General features: G+C 39.2%; 1 protein-coding gene across 2 annotated transcripts in view; it reads right to left on the minus strand.

Moving 5' to 3' along the window:
- LOC113532783 (cadherin-22) overlaps window positions 1-14974 on the minus strand; it is a 190811-nt gene that overhangs the window by 41704 nt on the left and 134133 nt on the right. For both annotated transcript variants that reach the window (XM_026924421.3, XM_053229740.1), the window contains one exon: window positions 4800-4936. In XM_026924421.3, the coding sequence (XP_026780222.3) occupies window positions 4800-4936 (137 nt within the window). The remainder of the gene's footprint in view (window positions 1-4799; window positions 4937-14974) is intronic.

Consider the following 14974-nt stretch of genomic DNA (forward strand, 5'->3'; position numbering starts at 1 on the left):
AGAGTCTCTTTAGAGCACCCTAGGACTGGAACTAAGAATGGCATATGTCAAACTGATGTCCACACGAATAGCCGGATCCAAAGTTTCCTATCAGAACATTGCCCAGAGCATCACACTCCCTCCACCTGCTTGTTTTCTTCCCACAGTGCATCCTAGCGCCATCACTTCCCCAGGTAAATGGTGCACACATACCCCACCATCCACGTGATTTAACAGAAAACAGGACTCATCAGACCAGGCAACCTTCTTCCAGGTGCAATTCTGATGCTCGCATGCCCATTGTGGGCATTTTCAATGGTGGACAGGGGTTAGCTTGGGCACTTGCACATCAGTGGGCCTTGCGTTCCCAACACCCTGTCGCCGGTTCAGGTTTGTCCCTCCTTGGAACTCTGTCAAGGGGTGGTCACCACTGCTGACTGGAAGCACCCTACAAGCCTTGCCGTTTCATAGATGCTGTGACCCAGTCAACTGGCCAAATGATGTGGCCCTTGTCAAAGTCACTCAGGTCTTCCTGTCTGCCAATTTCTCCAGCATCCAACATGTCGACTATGAGAACTGTCTGTTTGATTACAGACTAATATATCCTACACCTTCACATGCACTGTTGTTTCGAGATAACCAACATTATTCCCTTCATCTGTGAGTGGTCATAATGTTTTGGCTCATTGGCATACATATTTGCATATACTTAATAAAAGTCTGATCATGACTGTCAACCATTTTCCAAGCTTTAGGTGTTTGTCTAACAGATTTTTCCATTAAAAACATCTGTTAATCAACAACTATGCCCCAAGGTCCTGGTGTATGGAAAAGATATATGGAATCCATGGCACACGAGTAAGTTCTGGAGCCCCTTCAGCCACTGGCAGGGATAGAGCCTCTGAATGACGCCTGTGATAATCATCCAAGAAAAGTTCACAAAAGTTTTTTGAACACGGAGAGTCAAATCCTTAGGAGAGTCAAAGAATGTAAGTCTATCAAGGTACTACCAGGGTTCTTCATCTATAGAAGTGTTGTGGGAGTATCCACCACCATCTCTGAAATCTGCCTTTCACTCTCATCTACCACTCCTTCCCAAGGAAAGTCCAAGAGCTTTGAAACCCAGTAGGAAAGACCCAGTTTATCCAACCAGATGTTGCTTTTTGGAAAGCTTTTAAACAGAAGATTAACTTGACAGTGTCTTCAATATTTATGATAAAAATTGTTGCATAGTCATCACAAGCTATGAATTTTACAGGGATCATGTCTGGGAATATAATAGCCCTTGAAGGGAATGGCCTTAACATACGCCTCTGGTGAAAGAAAATGTTCTTATTAAAGAGCCAATTATTCTGATCATACTGCATGTATATATTGTGACATACTTTGATATAGAATACAGAAAGTTGACCAAAACCAAAAGCCTTCAGTGTTTTAAAAAGATACAAATGATCCACAATGTCATAACTTTTTGCTTGGTCTAAAGAGAGAAAGCAAGAAAAGATTATCAAAATGGTCCATTTTGGGATAATGTATATCTGGCCTTCATGAATAATATGGATATAATGGTTTTTAGTCTGTTGGTCAAAGCCTTTGATAATATTTTAAAATCTACACAGAGTAACAACAATCTGTGCTAGTGCTTTAAATTTACATGGTCTCCTTTTTTGGTAAGCCCATCAAAATTGCCATCTGACAACTCAAGAAAAGAGTCCCCTGATCAATGCAATCCAGTAGTACATCGTAAAAGTCCTGGCCATTAAGCATCAAAAACTTTTACACGGCTGACACAACATCCTGTCCAGGTGATTTTCAGTGAATGTCAGATGTCACCAGTTGCCACCAATTTACAGGTCTCTGACTGAAAAAAAAAAAAAACTTAAAAGATGATTGCAAAAGACTGGCTTTTACATTTATCATTTCTGTCTCTGCTGCCTGAGAGTTTTGAAACTGAAAATGTTTCCTTGTCCTTCCTGGCTTGTCTGTCTTTCAAAGAATAGGCAGTATACATATCTATAGCATAGTTTTCAAATTTTATATGGACACTGCTCAAATACCACCACTGACAGTTGGGAAATCTTTTCTCTCTCCAAGAGTCCCAGAAAAGGCAAAAATAAAGAAGTGATCCTTAAATAATCTATTATTAAAGTGCCAGTGTCAGTGATGAGATCGAGACAGTTGCTGAGATAAAGCGATAAAGTGATAGAGAACTTGGTGATATAGAATTGCAAAAAATCTACCTCTGTTGCGAGTGTCTATATAAAAGTAGCCGAGGCATTCCCCAGACACACTATTTGAATTAACTTTCAATCACATGCACTGTTTAACCCCCTGACAAGAGTCTCTTCACAGATCAATGAAGTTACTATGATTAAGAACTTCATAAGACTGAGCGTGAGCTTCTTCATGATTCCTATCCATATTATGATCTAAGGTACATTTAAAACCTCCTGCCAGTACATGAATGCTGTCCTGAGATCAGCCTGACAGTGCATCTGAAAGTAAAAAAAAAAAAAACAAACAAAAAAAAACATGCATTCATGGCCTACATTTGGTGTGCATATATTTAAAAAAGAAAAGAAAACTGAAATCCCCCAAGGTTGCATCTACCAGCAAAATTATGTATTTCAAAAGCAGTGGGCTAGGCTGTGTATTTAAATATGACTAAAACAGCACTGCAACTACTATGCTTACATTCATTCCATAACTGGACAGCCTGTTATCCAAATTATAGGTTATACAAGTCTGTGTGCACTTCCTGTAGTAAAATCACATCTGCTTTTTTAATCTGTAAATAATTAAATAAAGCACTTTTATCTGTGCCCCTGAATCCATTAATATTTAGAGACACAATGTTAATAGATGTCATGAGTGTGATAAATATATACTTTATCACACTCATGAGTGTGTGCATGAGTGTGATAAAGTATATATTTATCACACTAAATATGTTACTCATATTTAGGTTTTACTTCTTGAATGATGGATTTTAAACCTTTCCTGATGGCACGCATGAATGTTTGATCAAGGACCTCCAATGTTGCCTTTTTTGTAGTTAAAAAAATAAATAAAGCTTAAGTTTGGGAATGAGATTTAGTCTGAACTAGTTTTGATCATACCTAGGAAGTTAATTAGCTGTTCAACACTGTAGTACTGTGATTTACCCCTGAAATTAAAATCTTTTGCAGCAAGCCTCCCCTGAAATATGTGTGCACACTGTAAGATTTTTTTTACTCAGTAGACTGAACTGAGTGAAGCTTCTCTAATGCTTCTCTTAAAGTGTATCTGTGTTGCAAAGAGACATGTTAGATCCTGGCATTTTAAACCCCTTTGGGCTCTCACTCCTCTTCTGTGGGTGCTGGATCAGCGGGTTCACTTGCAGCAGCGTCTACAGCAGTGCTTGTGCCCTCTGTACCATCATCCACACTAATTTCACACTAGTCAGCCCTAGTGTGGTACTTAGCATCAGTAGCCAGTAGTGATCTTGCTGTTTAGAGGGGTTACTGTAAAAATGTCACTGCTTTCATAACCAGCAATTGTCTCACCCAGCTGATTATTTGTTTTACCACTACTTAGATTTATTTTCTGTAGCATGGGCTTTCTGCTCCAGCATTATTTCTATCTCTTTATTCAATCTCCTTCCCCAAGGGGCAAGCCTGCCTTATATGGCCTGGTCTACCATAAGCAAAAAATTACACTGAATCTGTGTTTATGAAAAATTTATTGTTTTTCCCCATAACTATTAAGGTTATTTAGATTTCAAGTACATAATACTGAGCATCCAGTACCATAAATGTGTGGCATGTAAATGATATGCTGTAATTTAGGACTTTTCAGACCCAGAAGAATCATATTTATTGTACATACTAGTTTACCATACAGTGCAAGAGTTTCCTCTGAAAAACGAAGGCATAGTGTTAAGAATTACTTTTCCTGAGTAGTTTGACAGTGGTAGAATAAGAACAAATTCATCACTGAGTTTTATAGCATGTCGTCACTTTACAGTGATTCTTCTGGCCTGCATTTACAGCTTTGTCAAGCCATGTCAACACTGAATTGCCACCTGAATTTGCTGACAAACTGAACTCAAAAACCCTCATGGATCCTAGCAGTTGTGTCACTATTTTAAACATTAAGCCAGCATAAATCAATAAGGGAATGAAGGAGAACCTAGAAAAGTTTGAGAACTCACTCAGAAATGGTGTGAACTCACTCACTCATTCACTCATTCACTCACTCACTTCACCCAGTCATTTCACACATTCCTCTTCCTCCAAGGGGGGCCATGTTTCGGTGACTGGGGTCTGTGACATAATGTAGATGTAAACCTCAAACAAAGAACAAACACAGAAACTCCTGCACAAAATCAATCACTGCATGAGTTTTTTTTTTTCCTTTCCTTTTTTTTTCTTTTTTCTTAATATGTTACTTCCAATTACCATAATATTTCATAGTAATATACATTAGTGTATTATTGGAAGCTATCCAAATATATGTTCATTAAATATACTGCATTGAGCACTTGATTAACAGTTCTCACTTGTGAGAACTATTTAATAAATCCATATTTAAATAGTAAAATTCATAAATTGCAAACTTCATTTGGTTTAAGCTACTATGATAGCCATTCATTAATCTCAGTTGAATGTGGTGTTAAACCATAACTACCCTCTCTACAATACAGATTTAAAAAACAAACAAACAAAAAAAAACATCATATTCTGTTAAAGGGTATGTATTTTGCCATATGTTTATCTAAACTGAAATGACAGGCCTTAGGCCAAAGCATGTATCAAATTCTGAAGAAGTACAGGACATACCTCTTTCTACAGCTGTCACTGTGATGTTGTGCCAGCCCGCTGTTTCCCTGTCCAAGATCTTCCCCAGGGTGATTGCACCAGTCACTGCATCAATGTTAAAGATTTGCTCCTGATCTGTGCTCTGATCTATTGAGTATCTAGACAGAGGGCAGGAGAAGATGTCAGTAGATGTATTAATAAAATAAATAAATAAATAAATAAAAATACAGAAAAAAATTATGTCAAACTTATCTTAAAATGCATTTAAAATTTATTCACACTTTATATGAAATTCAGTTATAAACCTTCCAGGAATTCATTATTTTAACATAATCATTAACATTATTTCGGCATTACCATTTTAAGGTAGAAAGTCAGATTCAAACTGAATCTGTATGACTAGCTACAATGTAAAATGTTTTAACTGTTTATTTTGCACATAATTATCTTTTAGCAGGTGCAGAATAAAAAAATACTTTTTTTGGCTCACTACAGTCATATAGTATATATATATATATATATATATATATATATATATATATATATATATATATATATATATATATAAAGTAAGTAGTTGTTCATGTTATACTTGTTTATATTTTACCAGAGATTACATTGTTAAATCATTGTATAGTATACTGTTTGGCACAACTGGCAGGTCCTCCAGAAACTTCAGCTCCAAGAATCCACACCCACTTCCCACTTCCCTTTGCCTACTTATTGATCTCATTTGTTGGTCCTCCAGTCTCAGTTGCCTTTGTAAAGAGGCACCTCAGGAGAACTGCAGCAAGCTCTAAGCCAGGGGTCACATTTGGCTTTACAGTATGCCCTAGAATTCTGTACTCTAGCAGTTACCTGTGGCTGGAACATGGCATCAAGTACAATGGCTTAGGAAAAATGATTACATGTGGATTTAGTCACTGAATTAGCCTGTTGTGGTGATTCTGTCAGTGTAGACTCTTTGACCTCTTTATCTACCTGGATCATCTTCTTTAAGATGCTAAAAGATAGGTGGTTCCAGTAAAACTACTCTTCCTTAGAGCTGAACCTCTTCTACAAGTGTTCACAAACCTAGACCAGGTTTATCTCTCTTTGGATAACAGGTAAAAATGATATTGCCAAAGTCTATGCCTTCACTGCGGCCTTTAGATATCCTCAGAGAATGCCCAATTTATTGACAAATATGAGAAGTCAGATTGGAATTTGTGATGGCAGTCAGTGTGATTTCAGATGTTTTGTTTTCAGTCCATTTCAGCTATTTGTGGTTCTGTAGTGGAGAACAGTTAAAAATGTCATTTCAGTAATGAATGATCCCAGAGCTGCTTGGAACTTCATTGAGCATTGGCTCATCAAAAGGCTAGACCTCCCTATAATTTCTGTGCCCCCAACTCTACACATACAAGTTCTCGATGGGAGGTCAGAAGGGCTCAGGAAAGGTGACTCATGTTAGCCAACACCTTTGACTCAAAATCAGTGCTACTTATTGTCCTTCAACAAGTCACCCTATTATGCTAGGCCTTCCCTGGCTCTGTAAACAACCCACATATCTGCTGGAAGAATTTAGATATTGTCCGATCTTGGCATCAAATCATGTCTAGAAAAAACACAACTCCTTGGAGCCTACATCTATGTAGAAAGCTCTTCTGAACAAACACCTGTTGAGATCCCAGTCCAATATCAAGACCTAACAGGGGTTTTTAGTAAAGTAAAAATGATAGTGCTTTCCTCACACTGTCCCTATGATTGCTCCATCATGCTGGTAGAGTGTGCTCTTCCACAATGCTTTAGGCCATACCCTCTACCCTTGGTAGAAAATGTGGCCATGGAGTACATTTACAAAGCTCTTTCGCAGGGATACCATCCAAATTGCCCACTGCTCCTGGGTCTTTTTCTCCGTGGGAAAGATATTGGTGAGGGTCTCCGCCCTTGTATTGATTACAGGGGACTAAATAGCATTACTGACGGGTACCCTTTCCCCATTTTCATAGTACCATCTACATTAGAACAGTTTAGAGACACCTACTATTTTTCACAAGTTACATTTACATAGCACACATAGCCTAGCCAGAATCAGAGAGGGAGACAAATGAAAAGACTGCATTCACTACTAACATTACAGATATTTGGTAATGTCAGATGGTTTGGTAAGTGGCCCATCCATTGTCCAATGCTTTATTAATATTGTTCTTAGTGAAATGTTGGACAAATGTGTAAGCGGCTACATAGATGACATTTTGCTTTATTCCTCATCCTTCTCTGAACATGTCAGGTACCTCAAGAGACTCCTAGAAATTAATCTCTTTGTTAAAGGAGTGAAATGTGAATTCCACAGGCAAGATATCTCCTTTCTAGGCTACATCATCAGTTCTAAAGGGTCACCATTGATGTGGATACATCATCAGTTCTGGAGAGACACCACTGATGAAGCCTGTCATTTGTCATGTTCATATGTCCCTCTTTTTCAGCCATTTCAATTTAACCATTATGTATCAACCAAGAAGACCTACTCCTCAACCAGAAGAATAAACTCATTACCTGGTGTTATGTGCATGAGTGTTAATGTGTATGCATCTGTTTGTCTGCTTGCTGCATTGTTTTGCTTGCTCGCTTACTCTCGCTCTCTCTCCCCCTCTATTTCTCTGCAGCTCTCTACCCAATTGGCAAACTGGGTGTCAGTCATCAATAACGCTGGGCCAATCAATCATGTGGATGCTTCCAAAATGGGAAGAGCGCGGCCTTTAAAGTGAGTATGGTGGCAACAGCAAGCCAGCCCTTCAGCTCACACACATGTATGCTGCTTCTCGCTTTAATGTTTACTTTTGATTTCTTAATGCTTGCATTTGTGTTCTTTAACACACTTCTCTGCTAAGCTTCTGTGTTTACTTTTGAGCTAACCATTCTAACTGTTTTCTGCTATTTGTTCTGTCTGGCTAGTCGTGTTAATGTCTCTTAGGTTAGTATTGCATTGTTATTTGTTCCACTGCTACACATCACTTGGCTTGTTGTGCAGAAAGGGAGCTGCAGTTAGCTATCTGCAAGATGGAGTTGGAGGCAGAGAAAGAGATCCAATTCTGGGAACTGGAACTCCATACAGTGAAGACTGTTCCAGGTTCCTTCATCCCATCAGATCCCATAAAGTCCTCCTGGAAATCTCCACTGGTTTTTCCACTTCCCCCCATGCCTCCTCCTTCTGAACCTGAGGTACATTCACCTCCAGAGAGTCGTTTACCCCAGACGCTAGTCATTGATGTAAGTAGGCAGATTGGCTTTATTTATGAAAGCTAAGGCAAATACCTATTTTAGTGAGTTTGAATGTATTGCAACCACCTTAGCTTGGCCAAAAGAGATTTGGACTCTCCGTTTGCAATGCAAGTTGTTAGGGAAGGCTCAGGAAGTTTGTTCTTCATTATCTTTGCAAGAAAGCTTCCATTATGTACCTGCTAAAGCGGCAACACTGCGTGCTTATGATCTGATCCCTGAAGCATATAGACAAGTTCTGGACCCTTAAAAAACTGAGCTCACAAAAAATTATTGAATTTGCCAGAGAAAAATAAATTATACTTGATAAATGGTGTGCTTCAAGCAAGGTTAACAATTTTGAGTCTCTTAGGGAATTCATTTTGCTCTACGAACTCAAAAATTCTCTGCCTGAGAAGGTAGTCATCTGAACGAGCGTAAAGTTTCATCACTCAGAAGTTTCAGAAGCTGCTAGGCTCATGGACAAATTTGTACTTACTCATTTTTAAACCTTGCCAAACTGAAGTTTCTGACCAGTCAGCTATGCATCTTTCTACATCCTGTTTCTACTGCAACAAAGCTGGTCACAGAATAGCTGTTCAGCCTTAAAACATTATAGTGCTAGTTCAACTCCTCCAAGGGAGCTGTGTTATTGGGCTGTTTTCTGTTAGCGATTTCAGGGCATACTGGTAACGGTATGTGTGAATCGAGTTATGAGCCCCTCATTTCCACAGGTTGAGTGTCTTTGCCTGCTGAGGTTCAAGTTCAGTACCTTGGTACTGGGAGACTGGTGCAGCCCAGATGCTACCTTTAAATGAGTAGACCTTTTGTGGAATCCATGTGTTTTGCCAAGGTCTTGGTTTGGTTATGTAAGACTGCCTTTGCATCAATACCTGTTAACACTGATCTGTATAGCAACTCATTTTCCTGAGGCCATTCCATGGCGTAAGATCACAGCTCCAGTTACACTCAAAGAGTGATGCTGACCCATGTAATGTGCTGGACTATGTCATTAGTACCTATGAAAAATTACACAAGGCTTGTGACTTAGGTAAAGAAGCTCTGAATGGCTCTCAGTCTTGTATGAAGAGGCATTATGATAAAAGGGCAAAGTTCAGAAATCATTTGCCTGGAAAACAACTAATTGGTCCTTTTAATAGTCCCAGGCTCTTCTTTCTCAGCAAAGTTTTCTGGCCCTTAGATAGTACATAGGAAACTGAGTGAGACACAGACACATGTTATTCACACTCCTGATGTTATTCACACTCCAGACTCATGTTCATGACATTAACACATTGAAGGCTTATCATGCTTATGACCCTACAGCTAAAACAGTGGCATCCCCCCCTTATAAAACTTCTCCTGTTGTCACCTCAATACCTGATCATGTGTTGGCAGAAGGGTCAGATGAACTAGAATTCCAGATTGTACCTCAGCCTTGTGCTAGATTGTCAAACTCTGAGTTTTCATGAGATTTACTTTTAATGATATCTCATTTATCAGATGAACAGAAGAAGGACATTTCAGGGTTAATAAAAGATTTCCCTTCCTTATTTGGTGATATTCTCTCTCAAATGTTCTACAGCATGATATACAGGTAACTGTAAAGAAGCCTCTTAAACAGCAAGCATATCAAGCTATGAAGACAAAAGTTGACTGTTTGCTGAAACATGACTTAACTAAACTCAGCTCAAGTCCTTGGGTTCGCCTTGTTTACTTGTTCCCAAATCCAATTCCACATATAGGTTCTGTACTGACTACAGGTGGGTTAATGCAGTTACAGTTTCTGATTATCTAATTCTTTTCCTTTGCCAAGACTAGTTGACTGAATTGATACTGTTCGCTCTGCCCATTTTGTAACTGGATCTCCTTAAGGGCTATTGGCAGATTCCACTAACTCCCCACGCTTCTGAAATTTCAGCATTTGTTACGCCAGATTGTTTCCTGCAATACCCAATAATGCCTTTTGGCTTGAAATATGCTCCAGCTACTTTTCAGAGGTTGATAAACCTAGGTCTAGCTGATGTAGCTGATTGCAGTGCTTACCTGGGTGACTTGGTGGTTTATTCTTTGGAATGGCTCAGTCATATGGAGTCCTTGCACACAATCTTTGAGAAGCTGAGAAAAGCTTCTTTGACCATAAAGCTAGCAAAGTGTGATTTACTAAAGCTTCAATAACATATCTTTGGGAAAAAAAAGTAGGGCAAGACCAGGTGTGTCCTGGGGAACAAAAGGCTATTGCCAACAAGAACTTCCCAATTCCTTCTACCAGGCAGGAGCTGCAACGATTTCTTGGTATGGATGGATACTACCGCAATTTTTGTAAGAATTTTTCATCAGTGGTGGCTCCCTTAGATCCCTATGTAGCCTGTGTCTTTTGTGTGAACTCAGTCTTGCCAGCATGCCTTTGATAGTGTCATTTAACAGTGTTAAGTTGGAGGTGGATGATAGTGCCCTTGGTGCAGGAGCTGTACTGATCCAAGAGGACAAAATGGGAATAGATCTATGTTGTTTAATAATCATCATGTAAAGTACTCCACTACTGAGAAGGAAGCTCTAGCCCTGTTACTAGCCTTGCAAAAAATTTGAAGTTTGTTGGTTCTAGCCTCCTACCAGTTGTACTGTAATATGCATTGGTCATAACCCTCTAGTGTTTTTATCTTGCATGTGTAATCAGAACCAGAGACTTATGAGATGGTACCTCATTCCTCAAAATTATAACTTAGAAATTCACCACAAGAAAGGTTCTAAAATGTGGTGGCTAACAAACCCTCACGTGTCTACTGGTTGAGGTGCACCTAGATATGTGCAAACATGAGCATTACTGTGTATGTGTCTGTGTTTGTCTGCTTGCTGCCTTGTTTTGCTCACTTGCTTGCTCTCTCTCTCCCGCTCTTTCTCTGCCTGATTGACGGGTGTCAGTCATGATTATCGCTGGGCAAATCAATCGCAGGGATGTGTCCAAATGGGAGGAGCCACGACTTTAAAGCGACCATGTCGGCAACAGTGAGCCAGCTCTTTGGTTGACACACACGCATGCCCGCACACACACACATGCATGCACACACACACACACACACACACATTTCTTACTTTAGTGTTGTACTTTTGATTTCTTGATGCTTGCATTTGTGTGCTTCACTACACTTCTGTGCTTTGCTTTTGTGCTAACTGTGCTGTTTTCTCCTATTTGTTCTGTTGGATAGTAGTGTTAATGTCTGTTATGTCAGTGTTGTATTGTTTGTTCCTGCTACACATTGCTGTCATATCATGTCATATCACCTTAGGGAGGACGAACAGGTCAGCAGGTGCACGCACAAACATAACGTAGGAATTTCTCTGTCTAGACACACTAGGTAAGTGGTCAGTTACACGACGCCTTGTATTTTTGTTGAGGCTTAAGAGTGGTAGCTAGTGTTGTCTTGGCAGGTAGATTAAAGGGTAAAAGAAGTGTGTCTTATGTTCATTCCATTGGTGCTGTCTGTTCTTTCCCTAGAGGGACCACCTGGTAAGTTGGTTCTCTCCACCTGGTAAGTTGGTTCTACTCGTTAAAACTGCTTTACAAGGTCTCTTCTGTGTATGGAGTGTGTACTTTAATAAATGTTGTGAGTGTACTCAGTTCAAACGTCTCTTCATTCCCCACCTACCCAGATTTTCAACACCTCCAGCTCAAGTTACTAACTGCACTACTCCTCTAGCCCAGGGGAATACCTTATGCCAGGGCCATGACACCTGGGCCCACTCCTCTCTTTTTTCAGGTCATCCAGGAGAGCTCCAAAGTAACCAGCCGATGGCCCACAGATTTTAGGTAGAACAGTGTGGCCTTTGATATACAATTTTTTGTTTCCTCCTGTTCTATCTTTGCAAAGCTAAAGTCCAAAAAGCTCTGCCTACAGTCAAACCTGAATGCCTGTGGTCACATAACTATGTGGATTTTGTCACTGATAAAATAAGAAAAGTTACTATGTATATACTGGTATGGTCAACAAAAGGAATGGTTTTGTTTTCTCCCCTGGGCCTAAATAGCATGGCATTCCATCATTCATTCCACTACAGGTTTAACTGCGTTCTGTTGCCTCTTAGATTACCAAACTCCCATATTCTCCTGGGATTCCTCACCTACCAACCTCCCCTCGGTAGCCGACTAGATAAAGAGGAGTTTGAGAGAATACACACAAGAGGGTGGAGAATGTGGTAAGAAATTATAAAGAACAAGCAAATCACCATTGTTGGGGAAACCTAGCAGCCATGTATGGCTCTTAATGAGAACCTATGATTTCTGGAGGAAAGTAATGAACTAAGCCTTACTTTGATACATTCAGTATAGAGTACCATTAAAGATGTCACATATGAATTACAGGTCCCATCTCAGTTTCAAATTTTAACCTCTTTTTATGAAACCCCATAGACTTAGTTCTCTGAGTAAGGAGGTTCCCACAACACACCTGTGGCACAAACACAGGGGGAAAAGGGAGGGTTTTTTTTGTAGAGGTTAGGTTGCAGAAGCTGTGCATTGGCACTGTGTGTGGTATAGGTGCATGGGATTGCCACGAGGTACAGCTCTTTTCATTAGAGATTATTAAAGTGTTCACGATAGCCATGGGAGTGATGCCATTCATGGGTGCATGCCAGCTAACCTGCATGGTGCTGCTCTGTTCTTTACAACACCTGGAGCTCTTTCAGCTCTATATCATGCATTTTAATGGAGCTAATTTACATTGTGTACGTGTATGTGTGAGTAATAGGCTTTGTGGCTATTATTCATCTTTTATTCCCTTAGAGCTGTACCAATGAGCTCAGCATATCACTGACCGCTAAGTCAGAACAAGCTGGGTCTATCAGTGTGTTTACAGAAAAAAAAATATAGGATTTATTGTTCAAAGTCCATATTTCCTGTACATCAATGTTATTTTGATGTACTTTTTTTTTTTTTTACTTTTTTACATACTCTTGTGCAGCCCTCAGGTCAAATTCATCTGCTTAACATTTTTAATCAAAAAAAGATATAGAACATAGCATTTTTCCACTTGAAACTTTTTTGTAAGGAAGGCGTACAGGAAAAAAAAAAAAGTTAACACATCTTACACCCCTCCTACACATTTACATTGCTTATAAGGTCCTCGGGTCAATTTGACCTAAAAGTAATTAAATCGTTAAAAAAGTATTTGAAAAGAGACAGGTCATGGTAAATATGAAACTAAAACATGTCAAATACACAAGATAAGGCACATTTGACCCATCATAACCAGAGAAAAGTCCTAAGTTCCTGGTCATCTGCAGCTATTCCAAAAAGGATTCAGGAGGAGGCTCCTGTTACCCAAAATGCACGTCCCAGACAACCACCACTTCGAGTGCCTAAAGTATCTGTGAGTGGCTATTTTGTTATGTTATATGTGTTGTGTGTGTGTGTGTGTGTGTGTGTGTGCATCTGTGAACAGAATACTGGTGTCTAACAAAGACTTTTCACCATTTTAGTTGGCAGCTGGTTGCAACGACAGGAGGCATTGAAGGACACTGAAACACCTTCTATATATACAAGCAAATGCAGCAAGTACATTTGTCACGCACACACTGCAAGATTTTGTTCGTCATATGCTAGGTAGACAGACATGCACATTCAAATGGCGTTCATTTTTCTAGTACTCAAGTTCATTGTTCTAGTTCATCTACTGTAGACATGAATGCATATGCACACACAGTGTTCTGCTATATCCAATGCTATTTCAGAAGGAATTGACTCATTTTTAGTGCAAGCATGAATAATTAAAAAAAACAATGTAAATTTTATTTTGTGTTTTCTATTTGTTATTTATAGCTGACATTTATTTTGTCATGGCCAATACTACTTTGAATATAACAAGAGACAGATTAAAATTTAAAGTAAGAGTTAAACACAATGATTGATAATCATGAAAACCTTGTTTCATTTAATTTTTACAAGAAAAAACATTATTTATGCTTCAAGTGTGTTGACTACGGTGTTTCATTACTTACACACAAAACTGGATGGCATTTTCCTTAAATAAAAGTGATCTAGCAGAGGTAAATTTCAAATAATAAACAGATTTGTCATCATTATTGTCTGGAGTTGGAGTTGGAGAGTTGGAGACCATATATACACTAGACATATGTAATTTCTTCATGTCTGTGGTGTTTTAAATAAAAAGAGTTAATGCCCCTGGTCAATCTGACCCGAGGAAGACCCCCAGTGGGGGCAAAACGTGAGAGCCGTACAAGGACTAATAAACTACTAGAGCAGCACTATAATGATGGCAGCTGTGAACCTGTCCTTTCAATTCCATACTGTTACTTTTGCTACCTAAATTAGTATTATTTATGCCAACACTGATACTGCTAAACCGAGGCCTAAATTGAAAATATTTTTGTCTACCAATAGTATTGACACCAGTAGTGTCTCCCCAGTTGGTCTTGAAGTAGCCATGAACTACATGTTTTACTGTTTTCCCAGCTCTTACATACCCATAGAAGTCTAATAGCTGATTTTTGATCACACAATTGATATATAAAAGAGATGCTCATTTTTTTCTGTCCTGGGGCTTTGAGACACTCTTTCCTGCCTGACAGTCATTGTGCAGAGGCAACCTGTATAAGAATAACACAAATAATCACGTAGCAAAGCACTACAGTGCTTAATAGAGCAGAGAATAAGACTAAGATTAAGGCCGAAGCATGAACGTAGCTTATGGAAGCAATGGCAGAGAAGGCTGATGTTCCTGCACTGTATGATTGCATGGGGATAGGGGGTTTTTGAGAGAGATTTGGATGTAAGGCATGGGACTGAAAGGAGGAGATGAACTCTTAGCTGAGTAAATCTAGAGCAGGGAAATAGAATTTAAATGGACTCATGGATTAGTACTGGGAAACACTGACTGATGTAGGGTATTATCTCGGTAAGCAGCTTGGTAAGTATATCTTGCATAAGGTGTCTTGTCAAC

This window comes from Pangasianodon hypophthalmus, chromosome 2 (assembly GCF_027358585.1).
Source record: "Pangasianodon hypophthalmus isolate fPanHyp1 chromosome 2, fPanHyp1.pri, whole genome shotgun sequence".
Lineage (NCBI taxonomy): Eukaryota > Metazoa > Chordata > Actinopteri > Siluriformes > Pangasiidae > Pangasianodon > Pangasianodon hypophthalmus.